Source organism: Triticum aestivum, chromosome 3B (genome assembly GCF_018294505.1).
Source record: "Triticum aestivum cultivar Chinese Spring chromosome 3B, IWGSC CS RefSeq v2.1, whole genome shotgun sequence".
Lineage (NCBI taxonomy): Eukaryota > Viridiplantae > Streptophyta > Magnoliopsida > Poales > Poaceae > Triticum > Triticum aestivum.
This window is the reverse complement of record NC_057801.1, coordinates 54,618-78,944: the sequence shown is the minus strand read 5'-3', so window position 1 is coordinate 78,944 and position 24,327 is coordinate 54,618. Positions and strand designations below refer to the sequence as shown.

The 24,327-nt window shown below is 43.7% G+C and overlaps 2 protein-coding genes across 2 annotated transcripts; one reads left to right on the top strand and one right to left on the bottom strand.

Moving 5' to 3' along the window:
* Positions 1-4,665: 4,665 nt before the first annotated feature.
* Positions 4,666-10,083, top strand: LOC123064197 (hydroxycinnamoyltransferase 1). Its single transcript, XM_044487726.1, has 2 exons — positions 4,666-5,118; positions 9,196-10,083. The coding sequence occupies exons 1-2, from the start codon at positions 4,696-4,698 to the stop codon at positions 10,081-10,083; spliced, it is 1,311 nt and encodes a 436-aa protein (XP_044343661.1). The 5' UTR covers positions 4,666-4,695.
* Positions 10,084-11,809: 1,726 nt separating this feature from the next.
* LOC123072928 (polycomb group protein EMF2B-like) lies at positions 11,810-19,750 on the bottom strand. Its single transcript, XM_044496601.1, has 12 exons — positions 19,639-19,750; positions 19,090-19,220; positions 18,794-18,957; positions 18,648-18,650; positions 18,158-18,221; positions 17,883-18,017; positions 17,298-17,357; positions 17,045-17,169; positions 16,406-16,470; positions 12,476-12,528; positions 12,020-12,133; positions 11,810-11,863 (listed from the first exon to the last, which is right to left on the bottom strand). The coding sequence occupies exons 1-12, from the start codon at positions 19,748-19,750 to the stop codon at positions 11,810-11,812; spliced, it is 1,080 nt and encodes a 359-aa protein (XP_044352536.1).
* Positions 19,751-24,327: the final 4,577 nt, after the last annotated feature.

Below are 24,327 nucleotides of genomic sequence, written 5' to 3'. Positions count from 1 at the left end.
TCAACTATTTCAACGTGTACTTTTCATCTTTTCCAATTCGACTAGCTTATCCTATGCTATGCAAGACGCTATGTCTTGGAGAGGATGGGTTTTGAAGACCATGCAAGTATGGAAACAAAGAAAATTCACCTAAGGACCCATCATGGTGTGGATTTTGAAGTAAAGGTGTACAACTCTGAGAGTGTAACCCATTTTGGTTGCAAAAATTGGGAAGCACTTTGCAAGATATATGGTTTTGATGAGGGTATGCTTGTCACCATGGATCTTGGTGATCCTAAAATCGAGCAAGACAATATGGACATTTGGGTCCTTGTTGATACGTTTCCAATTCTTCCCCTATGTGAGCTTCTCAAACATAGTTATTAAGTAATTTATATTGTTTATTTCAAAATAGTTGACAACTTATTTCCATTGACAGCTTATTTTCATTCTTCAAAGAATGTGCGGAAGATGGTAGACAAACCCACTACACCCATGGCTCCTAATTAACTTATCAGGAGAAAAATCATCTGATCGCATTTTGTACTGATCTTGAGAATTACAATATCTACAATCGAACTCCTCAACATTATGGTCAATACGTGCCACTAGTGCACGTGTTGAACTACGGTAACTACCATGGAGATACCCTGGTAAGATTTTTTACTATTACAACATCCGTGCATCTTTTGCATACTTCTAAAACTAGTACATCATTGCTAACTATGAAGTTATTACTATGTTTTTCAACAGATAATCCCGAATGATTGTGTGCCTCATCTAATGTATCAGCATGGTCGCCTTAATGTTTTGAACATACAACCAGACCATCCTACGAATTTCAACTGTCCATACCGGATTTCTAAAAAAAGTGGAGAGATGACAATCAAAGAATGGAAAAAATGTATGGACAGCTGTAAGGAGGTTCTTGGAAGCAAAAGTAAGCGAAGCGCAAGAATTGGAGACAGGATGATCTCCATTCTCCATAATGGAGAGTCAAGGTCTATATTGTTTTATGCTATTTTACCTTAAAGAGGGTATTTAGGTCCTACCTAATACTGATGATCATGTGCTAAGAACAATTAAGTAGGGTTGGTTCGATGACTATGAGGATGATGATCGTATGACTTGTTATTAATAACGAGTAGAAGTTGTATGATGATGATTAGTAGGACTTGTTATTATATATGATGATGCATGATGCGAGCATGAAGAGTTATTATATATCAGCGGGTGAAATAAACATGGATTCGATTGAAGTGAAGGCAACATGCATGTGGTGCATGTCGAAAGTAGTACAATCCAAACTTGATCAAGTTAGGATTAGTATTACTTTGAACATGCACCACATGTTGCCTTCACTTCAATCTAAGCCATGTTTAGGCATAGTAGTAGCATTGGTAAACCAAACACGGAAATATAAGAGAGAACACTTCTCTCTATTAGCTAGCTAATAACAACCTAAGTGAACCCCCAAAACCCCTAAACCAGCCCCTTTAAAAAAAACCTCAGCTCCAGCTAGGTGCTGACGCGTGGATGCCTTTTGGTCCTGGTTTATGTCACAAACCGGGACCAAAGGTCCCCCTGCCTGGGCTGGCCGCAGCGGCCACGTGCAGGCCCATCTGTCCCGGTTTGTGTAAGAACCGGGACTAAAGGCCAAGGACATTAATAACGACCTTTTAGTCCCGGTTCCTAAACCGGGACAGAAGGCCCTTACGAACCGGGACAAATGGCCTTTTTTCTACTAGTGGTGCATTGTGGCTTACCAGGAATGATGTGGTTTTTAACAATAAATGTGTTTCATATCCCGTGCAGGTTATTCATGCGTGTACGCGATGGCTCCGTACGTGGTCTATCCTAGAGAGGTCAAATACCTTTTTTATGATGGCGTCTACACAGTTGAGCATATGGTCAGGGAGGTTTTCTCCCAACATGGATGGCGGTGTAATCTCCGGATATGATTTGCCCCACCCTAGGCTGAACTGATTTAGTTTTGTTGTAAAACGATATATATTTTTAGGCTTGTTGGACTTGTTGGCTATGTGGATCACGCTATGCAGAGGCCGGGCATTCTTTCAATGCGGTTGTATCACCTTGATATATCAACTGAATGAAATGTTCTTTATTGAAAAAAGCTCCCTGTTGTTGGCACTTCTGATTGGTATATATTGATTACATGCTCATGTCAGGGACTTTGCTACACCTAAGTAATTTACCAACGTAAATTTAGGGTTTAGGGTTAAACCCTAAACATATGTACTAGCTGATTTGGCTTAATTTGGTTGGATGAATCATTAGGTCCTGGGACACACCGTGAAAATCAGAGGGGGGGGGGGGAGGGGCTGATTAGTTTAGAAAGAGTATAAGAGCATCTCCAATAAAAGATGCAAATTTGGAGATGTAAAACAGGAGATGTAAAAATTTACATATCAAAAAAGTGTTTTTTACATCTTCAAAAAAAGGCAACTCCAACAGATGATGTAAATTGGTGATGTAAAAGCACATCTCCAATAGATGATGCAAATGGGGATGTAAAAGCTAGAATTGGGGTGGCTGAGCGACGATGCGGTGGTGCCAGGGATAGGCTGCGGCGTCGGGGATAGATGGACGGGCGGCGACGTGACGTTTTTGGGCACAAATCGCTGGCGGCGGATGCGGGCAGTCGGCGGAGTGGCAGACTCAAATCGGCTTATGTACTAGTATGATTTTTCTTTGGTAAGATGGCGGTCTAGCTAGTTCAAACTTACCCTTGTAGCTGCTAGTACTAGTAGTGGTCCAATGCAAGTAGAAGTGTTCACACACGAACACGTCACCGTGTATCTTCAACATAGTTTTAAATAGCGCGCTAAGCATCTTAGCGGCGGACCTCTTCCAAATGATATAGTGCTATAGCGGAGCTATAGCACGCTATTTAAAATGTTTGTTCATTTTTTTGGACCAAAGTCTCTTAACGCGAGACTTTTTGTAAACGCTATAGCGGGCTATAGCGGAGCCATAGCGGGCTATTTAAAACAGTGATCTTCAACGCCGAGGGTGATGCATCGCAGCTCACGTCGAAGGAGACCCGTCGGGAAGCGCGGTTCGCAAGCAATCTGGCGGGCGCTTTTGAGCACCCAAAACCCCACACGCCCGTGAGGGACCCCGTCTGGACGCGTGGCGGATATGGGCTGCCCTAGGTCGGTTCACCCGCCCCTAGAGCCTGGAGGATCGCTGCCCTTCAATACGAAGAACGAATAAAGAATGAGAGAGAAAGAACAAGAGAGAGATATAAAGCTAGGATAAAAAGTAGATGGGTTTTTTCGATTGTGTGTTGTTGTTCAATCGGCTGTCACCCCTTAGGTATATAAGAGGCGGATGGACTTTCCGTGCAAGGAAATGTTAGAATTCACGTTCAAAACCCTAGTTTGGGTCCAACTCGGAATCTAACTTTCCAAAACGGTTCGGTTTGCAACTTGCGGCAGAAAAATCCAAAACCCGGACAAACATCCCCAGAGTGTCCGGCCACCCTCGGAGAAATCCAAAACCCGGATGAACATTCCTGGAGTGCCTCCTGATGCAACTGCACATTTTCAGCTCTAACTTTTGCATACGAACTCTGATTGAGACGTTTTTTATATCAAAATGAACAGCTTCGAGGAGACGCACAACTTTCATGTTTAAACTTTTTTTCATTTGAAGCAATCTTAATTGGGTTTAAAGCCATTCTTTAATCTGGTGTCAACATGAGCATCTCTAAACTTGTCATAACTTTTGCATCCGAACTTCGTTTTAGACCATCTTCATACCCATCTTGATGTTCTCGAAGAGAGCCATCCCATGGTGACTTTCAATAATAAGTTTAAATTAATCTTGACATAGCTTCAAGCTACTCTTCATGATCGTGCCATTTTTGAGCGTCAACAAAAAGCTTCGTCTAACCCTGAGAAATGGGAACACCTGTGACTAGTCAGACTCATAGCCTTGAAGTTTCCCACCGACGAAACCCCGTACGTACTGCTAATGTGCAAGGGAGGATAGAGGGACACGTGGGCGCATGGTTAGTGCATGGACGATACATCCTCCTCCATCTCAATCGAGCGTTGTAGCATAGTGGCGCAAGTTGCATCGTACCATCGTGGTCCATTTATACCTTCCCCAATAATACTACTCTACTATGCAGATGCAGATGCTTGTGGTAGCAATCATCGTACACCCCACGCGGTGCACGTCAAGTGAGGTGGGTCATGTGGACGGACGAGGTTGAGAGAGAGCGCCATTTTGATGCCAAGCTTGATTGCTACGTGAGTCGTCCTGAGGCCGAGGTAGGTAGACGGACGCAGTCAAGGGAATCACTAGTGCATGCCTGCCTTGCCTTGTAGTAGTATAATTAAGAACCATCACCATATAGTGTTTGGTTCAGGGACTTTTTAGTACCAGAGACTAAAAAAAGTCTCTAAAAAGTCCCTAGGAACCAAACGGGAGAGACTTTTTGTACAGGGACTAGAAAAAGACTCTACTAAAGAGTCTTTTTTATTAGTCCCTGGGACTAGAAAAAGTCCTAGACTTCTAAACCAAACACCCCATATATACTTGTTCTTCTCCCGCGAAAAGTATTGGTTCCTCTTCTTTCATTCCAGAAAAAAAGGTTCATGCATGCATGCATACATCCATCCAGTTGCTCTCTCTATTTTCATTTTGCTGTCAATTTACGGTCGATATGTATATATATATGTATAGATGGGCATCACGGTGACGGTGAGGCGGGCGACCATGGTGAGGCCAGCCAAGGAGTTGCCGCGGTCTCGGCTATGGAACTCCCACCTCGACCTGCTGGTGCCGCGCTTCCACACGCCAAGCGTCTACTTCTACCGCTGCCCTGAGGAGGGGCCGCCGGAGGGGTTTTTCGACGCCGAGCGGATGCGGCGAGCGCTAGCTGACGCGCTCGTCACCTTCTACCCGATGGCCGGCCGCCTCGCCCGGGACAAGGACGGGAGGATTGAGATCGACTGCAACGGGGAGGGAGTGCTCTTTGTCGAGGCCGACGCGCCCGAAGCCACCGTCGCCAACTACGGTGACTTTGCGCCCACCATGGAGCTCAAGCGACTCATCCCGGCTGTCGATTACACGGACCAAATATCATTCCCACTCGTCCTGCTCCAGGTCAGCTCATTTTCTTATGCCGGTTACAGTTATTGGGAGCTTAGCGCGTCTGCAACGCTCGCCCACAAATTTGCTTCAGCGTCGTCTGTCCGTACTCCGTAGACAGGGACCAGTCTACGGATATGAATGCGCGACCATCCAACGCTGCCCGCATGCATTTCAATCACTGTTTGAGTCAAATGGATGAAATCCATGCAAACACGGGACTTAATTAAAGTTCAATAAAATTTACATAAACCGGGTGATATTTCCACCGTTCAACTAGAAACTCTAAAAATAAAACCTAAACCATATATCGGAGGACCACCTCGTACGCATGGCCACCCTATCCCGCCGCACCGTCATCGTCGTCCATGCTGTCGTCATCCCTCCAGCGGCAGAAGGGCTCGTGGATGCCTGCTGCTCCCAGAGGAGCCGGCTCGCCTCCTGTTGTCCGGTGCAGTGGGCCGCCTTGGCCACTGCTGATGGCACCGGCGGAGCACCGACGGCGGCCTTGCCCCTGCCTGCGTTGCCGGAGCCGCCGCTAAGCGACCGCTCCTCGCAGATCTTGGCGAGCTCACCCTCAAGGCGGTGGCGGTGCCTGGCGGCCGCCACGGTGGTGGTGACAGAGCGGTCGAGCGCCCACGTGGCAGCGAGGTCCCCCATTCCGGTGCCACGTCCGTCTTGGTGAATGCGGAGCGGTCAGCGGGCCTGTGGTGGTCATACCATGCCCGCTGCCTCGCCGCGCGCACTGCCTCGGATATGACAGCCCTCGAGCCCGAGGCACTGCCATAAATGCCACCGCTGAGGTAGTGAAGGATATGGACACACACCTTCATGATCGCGGGTGGCAGCTCCTTATTTATCGGGTGGCGGCGGCGACGACGAGGGACCGTCAATTCGGGCATAACAGTTGTGTGACGTGAGGCGCCGCCGACTCGTCCCTGATGCGGTGGAGGCACTGGGGACGCGGGCTCCTCCTTCCCGCGCCAGAGTGGGGATGTTGGCTCCCGCTTCATGCGGACGTGCGTCATGGACTGGCTCCTCCTTCACGCGCGCTGGCGATGATGGTGCCGGGCCCATCTGACGGAGCGAGCGCTCCGTCACGATCTCCATCTGACAGACGATCATCCCTCAGAGCCGCCTCCACGAGGAGATGTGGGTGCTGCTGCAGCTGCTTGTCCTCCTCGTCGTCGGAAGAGATGACTGCCTCCTTCTTGATGGAGGAACCCACCGCCGTACACACTGATGGTCCCAGAGAGCGAGGACGGTGCCATGATCGGCCTGAGGAGGGACTTGTACCACTTGTGCCTGCCATCACGGAGAACCAGGACTTCGGTATTGCCATTGGGCTCAAGATCAGTGTCTGGGAGGGGGATTGGACGGTGCTCGTGGAGGGGTAGTTTGTCTATATTCGTCACCGGCAGACGACTTACATAGGCACGAACAGACTAGACGAAGGGACGGTTAGCCCGCTTCAATGCAGCATAGTGGCCGGAGTTGGTTTCTCGGGACGTGGCGCCCGCATTGAAGCAGCGACGACCGAGAGGTCATGTCCATCAGCGCCGCCCTCCCGTCCAGTCATATCATCGGCATTAATGTCAGCCGTTGCATGCTCTGAGCCAGCGTGAATGTGGCACGGCAAGTGACGCGGGCGTTCGTTGGATAGGGCGGGGGAGGTGGGTGTGATTTTTTGGTGGGCCTGGTCAGTCAGAAGCAGACATGGCAGCGGTTCGGACGCCTGCAACACCCCCCCACTTTGTTTCTGATTTGCGAAAAAATGTGTCCTGCCCGCCGAATGGAGCAATATAGGCCCGCGTTGGATGGCTTCCAGTGTTCAAACCACGCGATCGAGACGTATGCGGTCGATTTGATGGTCGGCGTTGAAGATGCCCTTAGAATACAACCAGTTGTTGGCGCCATTTATGTCCGGGATCATCAGCGTAAAGCCAAGCATAAAGAATACCATGCCGCTAGATGAAGATAACAAAAAGTAAAAGCTGAGCACTGGCATAACCAAGGTCTAAGTAGGGTAGAAAATTTCATTTATCACTTGGTGCAATTCTATGATTTTCATATATATTTCAATACCATGCCACCAGGAGGCAACACGTGGCAGGGCTATGCCTACGGCAAAGCCGTCGGCATAGATTTACATCTATGCCGACGGGCCCTGCCGCCAGGTTAAACCAGGGGGCGACACGTGGCAAAGATATGCCTACGGCAAAGCCGTCGGCATAGATTTAACCTATGCCGATGGCTTTGCCGTAGGCATATGTTTGCCACGTGTCGCCTCCTGAGCCGCCAGCAGTTTTGACGGCGCCGTTCGTTGCCGTCAGACGGAAAACTACGCCGACGGCTAAACTATGCCGACGGCTGCGCCAGGGCCGTCGGCATACCCCCCTATGCCGACGGCATTATTATGCCAACGGTCTGACAGGAGTACGCTGACGTGATGTACACTGACGGGGCTATGCCGACGGCAGCCGTCGGCATAGATCTATGCCGACGGCTTGGGGGCCTATGCCAACGGCCCGTGGCCGTAGGCATAGCCCGCGAGTCCGGTAGTGTGCGGGGAGCTTGAAAACGCTCATAACATACGTTGGTATAGATTGAGCAATGGCCTTGATGAAAATTTCTCTTCCACTCTGAGCAAGTTGGCACCCATCCCAGTCTATCATCCTCTTCATATACTTTTGCTGCAGATTTTGGAACCGGTTTTTTGACATGCGCCCATTGGGAGTAGGAAGGCCTAGGTACTGTTCCTCAAAACCCTTGCTGCTGTACCTCAAGAGTGTGCACTACAGCCTCGCGATCAGCTGTCGGACATCTTTCACCGAACAGAATAGAGCACTTCTCTAGATTGATCAATTGTCCTGTTGCTTGCGCATAAATAGCCAGCGCCTCTTTAATATTGGATGCTTCTACCACTGTAGTGCGGAAGAAAAGCAGTGTATCATCAGCGAACATCAGGTGAGAGATGCCTGGTGCCCACGGACAGACTCGCACCGGAGTAAACTTTCCTGCTATAGCTCCCTGTTTCAAAATCGCAGCTAGACCGTCAGCCACAAAAAGGAATAAGAACGGAGAAAGAGGATCTCCCTGCCGTAGCCCACGCAACGGCGCGAATGAATCTGAGAGGGCTCCATTCAGATTAACACAATAACGAACCGAGGTTACACAAGTCATGATCCACCTCACCCATTGGTTCGCAAAACCCATCTTTTGCATCACTCGCTCCAGGAATGTCGTGTCCACCCGGTCATACGCCTTAGACAGATCTAGTTTATAAGCACAAAAACTTTTGTTCGGATCCTTCTCTTGTTTTATATAGTGTGTGCACTCAAAGGCGATCAAAGTGTTGTCTGTGATAAGCCTCCCAGGCACAAAGGCTGATTGTTCCTGGAGCCTTTCGATGAGATTCGCTGATATTTGTTTGACCCTTTCGATATAAAATTGACCATTGTTTTTGGCGCCGGGGGAGAGTAATACAACAGCTGTCACTCCAACATTATCTGCGAACATGTGTGCTACCACTACAGAACGTTGTCCCACATTTGACTACGGGTGCACTGATTGTAAGGATACCCTAATTGACTCTAGTGAAATCAAGGCGCAAAATTCTTCAATGTTTTGGATAGAAGATGACGATAGATTATTTACATGATCCTCACTAGCCAAATACATTTCTCACAAAAGCTAATGAGCAATAAAGAAATACAAAAGCCAAGCATAAAGAATACTCCCTCTGTTCTCAAATATAAGTCTTTCTAAAGATTTCAACAAGTGACTACATACGGAGCAAAATGAGTGAATCTACACTCTAAAACATGTCTACGTACATCAGTATTTTATAGTCAATTTGAATGTCTAAAAAGACTTATATTTAGGAACGGAGGGAGTATATAGCATGCATGCAGCTGGAGGAAGATAACAAAAAGTAAAATCTGAGCACTGACATAATTAACCAAGGTCTAAGGAGGGTAGAGAATTTCATTTATCACTTGGTCCACTTCTATGATTTTCATATATATCTATATATTTCAAGAAACTAACGCAGCTTGTGTTTTGATCCTTGCATTTTTTACTGAACACCAGGTGACCTATTTCAAGTGTGGGGGTGTCTCCCTCGGTGTTGCCACACAACACCATGTCGCTGATGGCATGTCCGGCTTGCATTTTATTAACTCATGGTCCAACCTCTGCCGTGGAGCTAAAATTGCAGTCATGCCCTTCATCGACCGCACCCTCATCCGCGCTCGAGACCCTCCGACTCCATGTTACCCACATGTTGAGTACCATCCATCCCCAGCCATGTTGTCATCCAAGCCCCAGGATGTCTCTTCTCCTGACACTGCTGTTGACATCTTCAAGCTCACCAGCTCAGACATTGGCCGCTTGCGCTCGCAGCTTCCCACCGGCGACGACATGCCACGGTTGAGCACGTACACATTGCTGTCTGCGCATGTGTGGCGTTGTGTCTCTCTTTCACGTGGCTTGCCATCTGATCAGCCCACCAAGTTGTATTGTGCCATTGATGGGAGGAAACGGCTGAAGCCGCCGCTACCGGATGGTTTCTTAGGCAACGTTTTGTTCACCGCCACACCGATCGTCGAGGCAGGCAAGGTGACCAGAGGGCTGGCGGATGCAGCAAAGATAATCCAAATGGAGCTAGATAGGATGAACGATGACTACTGCCGCTCAGCATTGGACTACCTTGAGCTGCAACCTGATTTATCGGCCTTGGTCCGAGGAGCACAAACCTACCGTTGCCCTAACCTCGGAATCACCAGCTGGGTGAACCTGCCCGTCCACAATGCAGATTTCGGATGGGGACGGCCGGTGTTCATGGGTCCTGGCGGCGTCGCATTTGAGGGGCTCGCCTACGTCCTCCCAAGCGCACACAATGACGGGAGCTTGTCCATCGCCATCTCTTTACAGGCCGACCACATGAACAAGTTCCGACAGTTGATCTTGGCACTGTAAGCTAATTGTCATTACTTAACACATGCCAAAATTAGTTGCATGCATGACAAGAAATTTGATTTTGGATCTGTAATCTATTATTTTGAGCTTCCCTTTTGCTAGGCCAAATCTGTTACTCCTGATTTCCTGCACAATAAAACACCCATTTGGACCCTTTTTTTTTTTGAAAAAGCTCAGACTTTATTCATTTCTAATAAGTAGTACATTGTTTGTGAGGATCATTATAATTTCATTTAAAGGCTCCTCAAACCAATCAGAAGTCAAAGAAAATCTAGCTAATCTAGCAAGCTCATGAGCTACTTTATTAGCTTCCCTATTGTAGTGCAAAAAATCTAGCAGTAACGAAATCACAAGCATAATGAAAACAATCATCAAAGATTGCTGCCGCCGCACCCGCCGATTGTCCTCCATCATTCATAGTATCAATCACCTACATATTATCCAAATTTATAATAAGGCGATTGCATCCCGCCCGTTGCGCCAGTGTTAGATCAAATTTAAGAGCTAAAGCTTCTGCCATCAACACATCCACATAAAAATCTATTTTCTCATTCCCTCCAGCTATGAACCTGCCTTTGTCGTCTCGAAGGACCGCTCCCATGGAACCCCTAAGAAGATCGTGATAAAAAGAAACATCAACATTAAGTTTAACGAAACCTCTTGGAGGACAAGACCAACTCTCCTTTTTCATCGACGCCTTGGGGGATAATGCATTAACAAAAAAAATGTTAGAGCAAGAATCCCCATTGAGATCTGAGTTACATTTTGAATTTTTTCATGTGTACCAGCTTCCGTCTTTCCCATCATAGATACCATGCTGAAATAACAATCATCTCATGTACATTGTGGTAACCCAATATCTACAAATGTTAATCTGGTAGGAGTAGTAGATACACCGCCTCTCCCGCACGGTCAACTTCACAAGCTTTATCAATAATATCATCCATCCCCAGCCTTTTCCAGACCTCCTTTGCTTTACTACAGCGGAAGAGCGTATGTTTTGTATCTTCTAAACCCTCCGAGCATGTGGGGCAGATGGGTAAAACCATCATATGTCTGTTTGCTAGCGTAACTCGGCATGGGATTGTACCATGTAGCCTACACCATAAGAAAATTTTAACTTTTGCCCGACATGCTAACTTCCATATCTTACTCCAAATAGGGTTAACTGTGGTTCGCCCCATCCCATTAGAATGTTTCAATTTGCTTCCATACTGGTGATCCCACTACATAAAATAGGCGGATCAAACCGATAAAATACCATTTTTGTATAATTCCAGGTAATGAAATCTTGCATATCATGTTGTGTTAGGGGAATTGAAAGAATCCTTTGTACATCGATTGGCCACATAGTTTGTTCAATCAGGTCTTCATCCCAGGTATTAGAAGCAGGACCAATGACATCTCCTACCTTAGTTATCATATTACCTCAGGTGTTACAATTTTCCTAGTTCCATAGTTTGGGATCCAGGCATGTTCCCAAATATTGATGTTGTGCCCGTTCCCCACTCGCCAAATATAGCCATGTTTTAGTGTATTTGTGCCTGCCATTATACTTTGCCATGTAAAGGAAGAGCCTTTCTTTAACTTCGCATTTAACAGATCCTCGTCGGGGTAATATTTTGCCCTGGGATAGAACCGCACAAGGAATCAAGATTATCCAACAGATGCCATGCCTGTTTGGCGAGTAACGGCAAATTAAAGAAGTTAAAGAAAGGCTCTTCCTTCACATGGCGTACAAAAAGCTCACGTCCTTCTTTATCTCTAAAGATGGGATGTCCTAACCATCCAACAGCTATTCCATCCCCATTGTCCATTGAGCCTCCTCTGAATAATCCCCCTTTTGTTGGATTATTATCAATATAATCATAAAAAGCTAATTTTTCGGGAATTTTAAACCTAATAAACTAAGATTTTCGGCTAAACCATTGCTAACTCTTCGATATATTTCTTGCTGAAAATATCCCTGATCCCACTGATAACGATTAGGCCCAAATAATTCGATTGGGGTCATTGCTGACCCATACCAGATAGTTCCAGCAACTGGAAGCTGCAAAAAAAAAAACACCAGCGATACTACTGGAAAGTATAGTTTCAATATTGCCCATATGTAATCCTGTCACATAATGACCGAGGCCCTAGTATCACCAGAATCACAACATTAGAGATGTGCCTCGAGAAAGTGGGCACAACATTGTTCCCATAAAAAATAAGAAAGGTCGAGCAAAAAAAGAACACAATCTAAGTCTCCTCACAAAGAACAAGAAGACATCAACGGTGCAGCGTGAACTAAAACGATTTCATTTTACCCTAAATGTAGCAGGTGGCATGATTCACCGGCCCTTAGCAGCAATAAGCAACATTTTGAATGGAAATTTGCTTCAAACTTTACCTTGTAGCTTCCACACTTTACAAAGCAAAAGGCGCAAGCAAAATCTTCGGTGACTGGTAAGAAGGGATCAATATTAAGAATCACGAACCAAACAGAAAACATATGACTTGACCAACAAATATTACTCAGTGATGCAAAATTGAACGTAGTTAATTGCAAAGTATCTAAACACCAGATTTTTGCCATGATAAGCATTAAAAACAAAGTACACAATATAATGAACACAGGAGTAGCCAACTCACTCAGCAACATGTCCTAGGATCATATGCAAAATCATGGACAACATAAAATCCTCCACTAGGTACTTCCTTTTGTGTTGTGTCGATACACTAATATTAGTATAATACATATCTCACCATGACTAATTGGACAAAGTAATAATTTTACCACCATAAAACATCAGAAGCTTACATTTCAATAACATGTGTACCATCGAAAGGTCGTAGCAGAAGATATTTTACTAGTTTTTTTTTCAAAAAGGGGGGACTCCCCAGCCTCTACATCAGAACGATGCACACGGCCACCTTTATAGATAAATAAAGAGGTTCAACAAGGTCCAAAAGTCTGGAATAAAAGTAAAGGCAAGCTCACACAGAGCCACAACGCCAAAGCAAAAAACAAAAAGCCACAACCGGCTGGCATAGGAAAGATAGGTAAACTAATCGCCTATCCTATTACATGACCGCCATCCAAACAGGTTGAAGATATCCCGAGCTACCATCTCCCATCGGATGGATCCAGTAACCAAACGCTCATTGGCCTCCGTCGGAGTGAGTAAGAACCACATACGGATCAGCGCAGTAGCTCGGAAGATAACCTGCAAAAAATGAATAGTTGTTGCTCTGTTAAAAGCCAAATCATTTCTGCAGTTCCAAATTGCCCATAACAAAGCACATACTCCTACGCGAATGTGTCTAGCTGTTTCGGACTCTATCCAAGCAAGCCACGTTCCAAATAACGTACTGACAGAATTCGGAAGAGTAATGTTAAAGGCAATATGCACCGTGTGCCACAACACTTTGGCCAATGGGCAATCAAAGAATAAGTGGTTGATAGTTTCATCCTGATCACAGAAACTACACCTAGTAGAACCTGTCCAGTTGCGCCTAACCAAGTTATTCTTTGTTACAATGACTTGTTTATGTACAAACCACATAAACACTTTAATTTTCAAAGGAACTTTGACTTTCCAAACAAATTTGGAGCTAGGAATGACACTAGAGTTGATGACATCAAGATACATCGATTTAACTGTGAACTCTCCAGACCTAGTGAGTTTCCAGCACAACTGATCGGAGTGATGAGATAGCTGAACCTCCATCAGTCTACTCACTAAATGGAGCCAAGCTTCCCACCGGTTGCCAACAAGAACCCTCCTAAACTGAATATTAAGGGGAATGGACTGCAAAATCGTGGCAACAAGGGCATCACGTCGTTGAACAATCCTATACAATGAAGGATACTGAAGCGCCAGCGGCGTTTCACCAAGCCAAGTATCCTCCCAGAAGCGAGTGGTGTTGCCATCACCAACTATAAACTTTGTCCTATTAAAGAAGGTTGCTTTAACTCTCATAATCCCCTTCCAAAAAGGCGAGTCAGTCGGTCTCACTGTCACCTGGGACAAAGTCTTGGACTGAAGATACTTACTACGAAGAATCTGCGCCCACGTGGCCTTAGTCTCAACTGATAATTTGTACAACCACTTACTGAGAAGACATTTGTTCTTGACTTCAAGATTCTTGATACCAAGGCCCCCCTGGTCCTTTGGTCGACAGATGATATCCCATTTAGCGAGTCTGCATTTTCTCTTTAGTTCATCGCTCTGCCAAAAGAATCGGGATCGATAGAAATCCAGCCTTTTCCTAACACCAACTGGGACTTCGAAGAAAGATAAGAGAAACATCAGCATACTTGTGAGCACTGAATTAATAAGGATCAATCGGTCTCCATAAGACATGAGTTTGCCCTTCCAGCAGCTCAGTTTCTTCTCAAACCGATCCTCGATACACGTGCATTCTCTGTTTGTCAGCTTACGATGATGAATGGGTATACCTAAGTAAGTGAAAGGTAATGACCCCAATTCGCATCCAAACAATTGCTTATAAGCCTCTTGTTCCTCCTTGGCTCTACCAAAGCAGAACAACTCACTTTTATGAAAGTTAATCTTCAATCCGGTCAATTGTTCAAATAAGCATAACACTAGCTTCATATTTCTCGCTTTTACCAAGTTGTGCTCCATAAAGATGATCGTATCATCAGCGTACTGCAGGATGGACACCCCTCCATCAACGAGGTGAGGCAGCAAGCCACCCACCTGGCCAACCTCCTTTGCCCGCCCAATCAGAATAGCCAACATATCAACCACAATGTTGAACAAAATAGGAGACATTGGGTCACCTTTTCTCAGGCCTTTGTGTGTCTGGAAATAATGCCCTATGTCATCATTCACTTTAATTCCAACACTCCCTTTTTGCGTAAAGGATTCTACCTGGCATCGCCAAGCTGCATCAAAACCCTTCATGCGTAAGGCCTGTTGAAGGAAAGGCCATTTAACTTTATCGTACGCTTTCTCGAAATCCACCTTGAAAACAACTCCATCTAGTTTTTTCGTGTGAATCTCGTAGAGCGTTTCATGAAGGACCACAACCCCTTCAAGGATGTTCCTGCCCGGCATGAAAGCAGTTTGGGTAGGCTGCACCACAGAATGCGCAATCTGCGTGAGCCTATTAGTCCCGACCTTGGTAAAGATTTTAAAACTAACATTAAGAAGACAAATGGGCCTGAATTTCTCAATTCTTACAGCCTCTGTTTTCTTAGGAAGCAATATTATCGTTCCAAAATTCAGTTGAAAAAGTTGAAGTTGTCCAGAGAATAGATCATAATATGCCAGCACTTCTTATAGAATTCAGCCGGAAATCCATCCGGGCTTGGAGCCTTATTATTTTTCATCTGCGATATGGCCTCAAACACTTCTTTCTCAGTAATAGGAGCATCCAAAATATCATTCTCCACTGTTGTTAGTTGAGGAACATCCTCAACCCTGGACTCATCCAGAGACACACAGTTATCCTCTGGAGGCCCAAACAACGCCTTGTAATACTTGGTAATGTACAATTTTAGGTTCTCATGTCCTAAAATCGTTCCTTCATCTTGTTCAAGCTGAAAGATCCTCTTCTTTCTGTGTTTGCCATTAGCGATCATGTGAAAGAATTGAGTGTTCGCGTCCCCCTGGACAACTCGTCGGACCTTGGCCCGCAACGCCCACTTTAATTCCTCTTCGCAAAGAAGCTCTTTCAATCTCATCCCCGTGTCAAGCTTGGCATGAAGCTCCGAGGCCGGCAAAACTGTGGTTTCAGCTTTTACATCTAAGGACTGAATAAGGGAAAGGAGCTGATCCTTTTCGACCTTATAAATCCCACTAAGATGCTTAGCCCACCCACATAGGAAGCTTCTCAAGTGCCTGATCTTATTCTGCCAGCGCTCAAGCGCAGTCCTACCTCCTGCATGCTTAGCCCACTCTCTGGCTACGAGATCAAAGAAGCCGTCTCGTTCAAACCAAGCAAGGTCGAACGAAAACGCGTTTTTGTTTCCCAAGTGGGTGGCCTCACTAGAGTCCAGAAATAAAGGCGTGTGGTCTGAAATACCACGGGAAAGAGCCTGAACTGTTACAAAGGGAAACTTCTGTTCCCATTCGACGCTAGCTAACATGCGGTATAACTTCTGTTCCCGTTCGACACAAGATATTTTACTAGTTTAGTTGCAGATATACTAATATTATTAACCTAGCATATCTAGTTAATTACGCTCCACAAATCAGGTACATGGAGAAAATGTAGAACACCTAGGGAAGGAAAATGCCAGTATATGATGCAAGCACATGCCAATGGATTTGAAAACCGCACGAGCCCAAATGTTTGAGTAAGCGAGAACCTTCGGTCTTTTGCATAGTATTGTTGTAGTACTTCGAGTTGAAAATCACATTACCAGCTCTTAACCTGTGGAAAACATACATTTATGTTTTTTCACTTGGTTATACCAAAATGCAAATGTGTTTGTAAAGCTGAAAGTTAGAGCAAAGTGTCATAATAAGACCTTACCAAACACTAGGTTGGGACAGGCTGACTTCAGCCTGACCATAATACTGGAGTACTTCTTTAAGACATAAACAATGTCACTTGGAACAATTGGGAGAACCACTAAACTATTTTAAGATATCGGTGATTTATAACTCTTTAAATTACATGAGATGGAGGCATAAGTAAGTTGGGGTCTCTCTTTTGAACATTCGAGACTCTGCCAAAGAGATGTTTCCAATTGAACCATAGATAGTGTGCATTTTGCACTTTTTCTCCAAAACTAACAAGTAGTTTGTCTAATTACTTTCATCAGTTATATTTCAGGAGAAAAACACTAAGCTTAATGATCTGAAATTACTTTTGAATTTTGGTGGCAAAATCTAAAAATATCATCTCAACATGACAAACCCAAATATTGTGTATACTAGCAGCCAAATTTAAAAGACTGACTCCATGCATTCTGAACCAACACCAAACCCAAATATTGTGTTACCTTATAATATGAGGTAATGATGAAGGTGGGACATCACTGTATGAGTAACTATTATACGGAGATTTAGGCATGTCTCTTGCACCAACATCTTGAACGGATATGCCAACTTGGAGTTGATATGACCCCTGAAACAATAACAGCAATCTTAGACAACCTGCGAAGTAACTGACAGAAGGTCTACAATATAATCCATTGCCCTTAAATATGGAAATGATAGTTGGATCAATAAATAAAGGAACAGCGATACCCTTACTGTAGCATCAACCTTATGAGTGAAACATGTCAAGCAACTGTCCCGCTCCAGAAATTTTGGCTGGATGTACAAAAAAAGTCAAGGCAAGTAGGTCAACATACAACAGAAGCAAGTAACGGCCACTACACCCCAAAAACTCTCTCTTCATTTTTTAGTTTCTAATAAAGTAAACAAAAATGATTTCTGAAATCTGAGGCACAACCGTAACGAAAACATATTCGCATAATCACTTAAAACTTCCATACACTACAGAATCCAACTTTTAGTGTTAACATGTATCTTATAACATGTTCTGTTACAAAGATGCAAATTGCACTACTGATTTCACAATTTGCCACCTCCACTTCTGGAACATGATTTGCTATTTAACGATAGGCACCGCGTCCTTCTAGGACAACTAAAGTTACATGCTAGTACATAGGGTAAAATTTAAAAATACAGGTGGCTAACGTAATTTATTTAGTTTGAAACTTCAGGATGCAAAGGATTGTCATCCATCTTATGGTTAAATTGCACTAGAAAAGTTGAAGTATATACATTAAGAAAGCTAAAGCTTAATAATATGGAAAAGTTCAACTTAAGTACCTCTAAGAAGCTTGGGTTCATAGTAACAGTAGAAGCCGACTCCACAGTATGTCCCAAATTTAAAGTCACGCAATTCTCCAATGACGAACCAAGTAAATTAATTGGTATTTTACCCCAGAAACATTTCCCTTCAAGCTTTGTCAAAATGCATCACGTAAATGATAGTAAGTAGTTGCACTCAATAACCCCCACAAATCATAGTTGGTTTCTGATATTCAATTTTTAAAAGGCAGATATGTTAGCTATACTGGCTACTAGACATGGCAATGTGATACAAACTTACTTCGGAGAGCAGATGCTTCCACATGGTCCCCAGTGTCGGTGTCAAAACCGGCGGATCTCGGGTAGGGGGTCCCGAACTGTGCGTCTAAGGCTAATGGTAACAGGAGGCGGGGGACACAATGTTTACCCAGGTTTGGGCCCTCTCTATGGAGGTAATACCCTACTTCCTGCTTGATTGATCTTGATGATATGAGTATTACAAGAGCTGATCTACCACGAGATCATAGAGGCTAAACCCTAGAAGCTAGCCTATGATATTGATTGTTGTTGTCCTACGGACTAAACCCTCTGGTTTATATAGACACTGGAGGGGGCTAGGGTTACACAGAGTCGGTTACAGAGAAGGAAATCTACATATCCGAATTGCCAAGCTTGCCTTCCACGCAAAGGAGAGTCCCACCCGGACACGAGACGAAGTCTTCAATCTTGTATCTTCATAGTCCAATAGTCCGGCACAAGTACATAATCCGGCTGTCCAAGGACCCCCTAATCTAGGATTCCCTCACCCAGAGTAGTTATTTTCACCAGTATTTTCTCCAACCTGCCCTTCTGAATCTGAAACTAAAAAAAGGAATCAAATGTGACGGTAGTGAGGAAACGTAAACCATACACGATCACATATGATGCACATCATACCGTAGCGGATAAGGATAATGCTGAGGTTGCAAGCTCGGGAGGTTGCTATATTCTTGACATCTGGAATTGTGAATGTGGCTTTGGTGTGGTCTTTACTAGCAAACTCAGTGAATGACGTAAGCAGACAGGCACGACTGAATCGAGATATCGGAGAATGCTGCAAAACATGATGGCATTGTTTAATGAGATCATTAATTTTGTACAAGAATGTTTGCAAATTCTATAAATTCACCATTATGCTGTAAAACAAAATAGCGAGTGGAACTGAAAAAGGGGAACACTTACTTACCCCTTCAAGTGGGATGCTATCACTAGTAGGTGTAGCCAATAAAACACAAAGGGGGAAGATGTAGTGGTCAGTATTTGTGTCTCGAGAAAGGGATACAGTTATTAGTTGAATCCTACACACAAGCACAAACACTGGTCAGCGTTTGCATGGTGTAGCAAACAAGATTCAGTTAAAGGGGTCAGAAAACTAGATACTATAAAACAGTGAAGCCTCTGCTCTCCTATCTATCTATCCTTAAAAAGAAAAAGTTTCAGAAACAGAAGAGCATGTCTTTTGACATAATAAATATGGGACCTGAATGGATGAGAGCTAAAGTTAGAGGTGTTTCATGCTACGGTTAGATTTATCCTAGTACAGAACAACAACTACAAACGTCATGTTGTAATCTTTTTAATTCCACCTCAAACTTTGCCTAAACTGCCATAACGCTAATCTGCTTCGAGATTAAAAATACTATAACTATGGAAAAAAGAAAAAAAGCGGCCGGAGCGCGGGGGGGGGGGGGGGGGGGGGGAAGGAAGAGGGGAGGGGAACAGCGTGGCGGCTCACAGTTGCAGGGGAGCGGGGACGGCATCGGCGAAGGGCTCGGCGACGACGACGAGGCCGAGTGGGCTCGGAGGGCGTCGGCGATGGCGAGGAGGCCCGGCGAGGGCGAGCGCATCGGCAATCTATGGCGCAACAGCCTGGTGGCGTGGCTGTGTAGTTCGGCCGTTGGGGGAGAGAATGGGAGAGTGGGGGAAATTCTCTAAGTCCCACTTATATAGCCCCCCTTTAGTCTCGGTTGGTGTCTCCAACCGGGACTAAAGGCCTCCTTTAGTCCCGGTGCGAGCCACCAACCGGGACTAAAGGTATATTTCGCCAGGCGAAAGGATGGAAAGCCGAGTCCTTTAGTCTCGGTTGGTGGCTTGGACCGGGACTAAAAGGGGGCCTTTAGTCCCGGTTGGAGCCACCAACCGGAACTAAAGGGTTGGTGCTGTCGTAGCCAAAAGTTTAGTCCCACCTCTCTAGTTGAGAGGAGCTCGGAGTGGTTTATGAGCACTGTTGCGGCTACCCTGTCGAGCTCCTCTCTACTTCAGGCAATACATGCCTACCGCTCGCCCTGTTGGGCCTGCTTGTACTGCGGGTCTGCATCCTAGCCCATATGTAGGGTTTCTAGTCGTATGTAGGTCGTGGTTGCTTAGTAGGCGGGCTTTTTTGTATTTTTTGCATATTAAATGTTTTTAAATTTTTATTGTTATTTATTGCATATGTTATTTTTATTTATATAATTTTAGTTGCATATATAACTTTAGTTGCATAATTTTATATAGTTTTAGTTGCATAAATTTTATATAATTTTAGTTGCATCAATTTTATTTTTTATTGATTCTTTTTAGTTGATTCCTTTTAATATTATAGTTTTATAAAAGCTTCTTAGTTTTCTATTAAAGTGTGTAACAAAAATACTTTATGAAAATTCTTTTTGCTATTAAATTTTTTAACAAAAAAAATACTTTGATAATTTTAGGTAATATTATTTTGATTTTTCAGTTGATTCTTTTTGCTATTGAAGAACATTATAGTTTTATTTTAGTTGAACATAACAAAATATTTTAATTGATTCTTTTTGGTTCATTATTTTTTCTATTAGAATTTTATAAAAGTTTTTTAGTTCATTCTTTGAGCTAAATTACCCTGAAATTGAAAATCACTGCAAATGAACTCGCAAGAGGTTGAAACTTGTCATGGTATCATAATTTCACCCACATAGCATGTGCTAAATAGTTGAGAGGGTTACGGGAAAAACTGGATGCACTTCGTGTACAAACTAGACAATCTCTTTCGAAGTATTAGGGTTCGAACGAAAACTCATCTATTACAAAAGGGATTTTGATACGTCTCCAACGTATCTATAATTTTTGATTGTTCCATGCTATTATATTACCTGTTTTGGATGTTTATGGGCTTTATTTTATACATTATTATCATTTTTGGGACTAACCTACTAACCGGAGGCCCAACCCATATTGCTGTTTTTTTGCCTATTTCAGTATTTCGAAGAAAAGGAATATCAAACGGAGTCCAAACGGAATGAAACCTTCGGGAACGTGATTTTTGGAACGAACAAGATCCGGAGAGCTTGGAGTACAAGTCAAGAAACAGCCGGAGCCTCCACGAGATAGGAGGGTGCCCCCCCCTGTAGGGTGCGCCCCCTATCTCGTGGGACCCTCGGGCGTCCACCGACGTACCTCTTCCTCCTATATATACCTACGGACCTCGAAAACATCTAGGGGCACCACGAAACACAATTTCCACCACCGTAACCTTCTGTATCCGCGACATCCCATCTTGGAGCCTTCGCCAGCACTCTGCCGGAGGGGGAATCGACCATGGAGGGCCTCTACATCAACATCCTTGCCCCTCCTATGAGTTGCGAGTAGTTTACCACAGACCTACGGGTCCATAGTTATTAGCTAGATGGCTTCTTCTCTCTTTTTGGATCTCAATACAATGTTCTCCCCCTCTCTTGTGGAGATCTATTCAATGCAATCTCTTTTTGTGGTGTGTTTGTCGAGATCCGATGAATTGTGGGTTTATGATCAGATTTATCTATGGATATTAATTGAATCTTCTCTGAATTCTTTTATGTATGATTGAGTTATCTTTGCAAGTCTCTTCGAATTATCGATTTTGTTTGGCCTAGTAGATTGATGTTTCTTGCCATGGGAGAAGTGCTTAGCTTTGGGTTCAATCTTGTGGTGTTCTTACCCAGTGATAGAAAGGGTTGCAAGACACGTATTGTATTGTTGCCATCGAGGATAAAAAGATAGGGTTTATATCATATTGCATGAGTTTATCCCTCTACATCATATCATCTTGCTTAATGCGTTGCTCTGTTCTTATGGACTTAATACTCTAGATGCATGTTGGATAGCGGTCGATGTGTGGAGTAATAGTAGTAGATGCAGGCAGGAGTCGGTCTACTTGTTATGGATGTGATGCCTATATACATGATCATGCCTAGATAACGTCATAATTATTCGCTTTTCTATCAATTGCTCGACAGTAATTTCTTCACCCACCGTAATACTTATGCTCTTGAGAGAAGCCTCTAGTGAAACCTATGGCCCCCGGGTCTATCTCTTATCATATTTGCTTTCAATCTACTTTTATTTGCATCTTTACTTTCTTGCATCTATATCATGAAATAACAAAAATATATTTATCTTATCATACTATCTCTATCAGATCTCACTTTCACAAGGGGCCGTGAAGGGATTGACAACCACTTTATTGCGTTGGTTGCGAGTTCTCAGTTTGTTTGTGTAGGCGCGTGGGACTTTGAGGATCTTCCTACTGGATTGATACCATGGTTCTCAAAAAACTGAGGGAAATACTTACGCTACACTTGCTGCATCACGCTCTCCTCTTCGGGGAAAACCAACGCTAGCTCAAGACGTAGCAAGAAGGATTTCTGGCGCCGTTGCCGGGGAGGTCTTCGCTCAAGTCAAGACATACCAAGTACCTATCACAAACCTATCTCCCTTGCATTTACATTATTTGCCATTTGCCTCTCGTTTTCCTCTCCCCCACTTCACCCTTGCCATTGTATTCGCCCTCTCTTTCCCAATCTCCTCCTCTCTTTTCCGCTTACCTCTTTCTATTTGCTTGTGTGTTGGATTACTTGTTGCCATGGCACAAGATAATACCAAATTGTGTGATTTCTCGAATACCAATAACAATGATTTCCTTAGTACTCCGGTTGCTCCTCTTAATGATGTTGAGTCTTGTGAAATCAATGCTGCTTTGCTGAATCTTGTTATGAAAGATCAATTTGCCGGCCTTCCTAGTGAAGATGCCGCTACCCATCTAAACAATTTTGTTGATTTGTGTGATATGTAAAAGAAGAAAGATACGGATAACAATATTGTCAAATTGAAGTTATTTCCATTTTCACTTAGAGATCGTGCTAAAGTTTGGTTTTCGTCTTTGCCTAAAAATAGTATTGATTCTTGGAACAAGTGCAAAGATGATTTTATCTGTAAGTATTGTCCTTCTGCTAAGATCATCACTCTTAGAATGATATTATGAATTTTAAACAACTTGATCATGAGCATGTTTCCCAATCTTGGGAAAGAATGAAATTGATGCTTCACAATTGCCCTACTCATGGTTTGAATTTATGGATGATCATACAAAAATTTTATGCCGGTTTGAACTTTGCTTCTAGAAATCTCTTAGATTCGGCCGCGGGAGGCACCTTTATGGAAATCACGTTAGGAGATGCTACAAAACTTCTTGATAATATTATGGCTAATTATTCTCAATGGCACACCGAAAGATCTTCTAGTAAAAAAGTGCATGCTATAGAAGAAATCAATGTTTTGAGTGGAAAGATGGATGAACTTATGAAGATGTTTGCTACTAAAAATACTCCTCTTGATCCTAATGATATGCCATTGTCTTCCTTGATTGAGAATAATAATGAATCTATGGATGTGAATTTTGTTGGTAGGAATAGTTTTGGAAACAATGCTTATAGAGGAAATTTTAATGCTAGACCGTTCCCTAGTAATTCCTCTAATAATTATGGAAATTCCTACAATAATTCTTATGGTAATTTTAATAAGATGCCCTCTGATTTTGAGAATAGTGTGAAAGAATTTATGATTTCTCAAAAGAATTTTAATGTTTTGCTTGAAGAAAAATTGCTCAAAGTTGATGATTTGGCTAGGAACGTTGATAGACTTTCGCTTGATGTTGATTGTCTTAAACTTAGACCTTCTCCTCCTAAGCATGATATCAATGAGTCTCTCAAAGTAATGAGAATTTCCATTGACGAGTGCAAGGAAAGAACCGCTAGATTGCGTGCTAAGAAAGATAGCTTTATAAAAGCGTGTTCTTCTAGTTTCCGTGAAAATAATGACGAGGATCTTAAAGTTATTGATGCGTCTCCTGATCTATGTTTTTCAATATGAATTTTGATGATTATGGGACTGATGATGAATCAACTTTGCCTAGAAGGCATCCCAAGAATTCGGAGTCTTTAGATCTTAATGCTAAATTTGGTAAAAGAGAAATTGGACAATCCTCAACTTCTAATAATGTTGAACCTACTATCTCGGATTTCAAGGAATTTTATTATGATAATTGCTCTTTAAAAGGTTGTATTTCCTTGTTGCGATCCGTTGTTAATTCTCCTCATGCTTATAGTCAAAACAAAGCTTTTACCAAACATATGGTTGATGCCTTGATGCA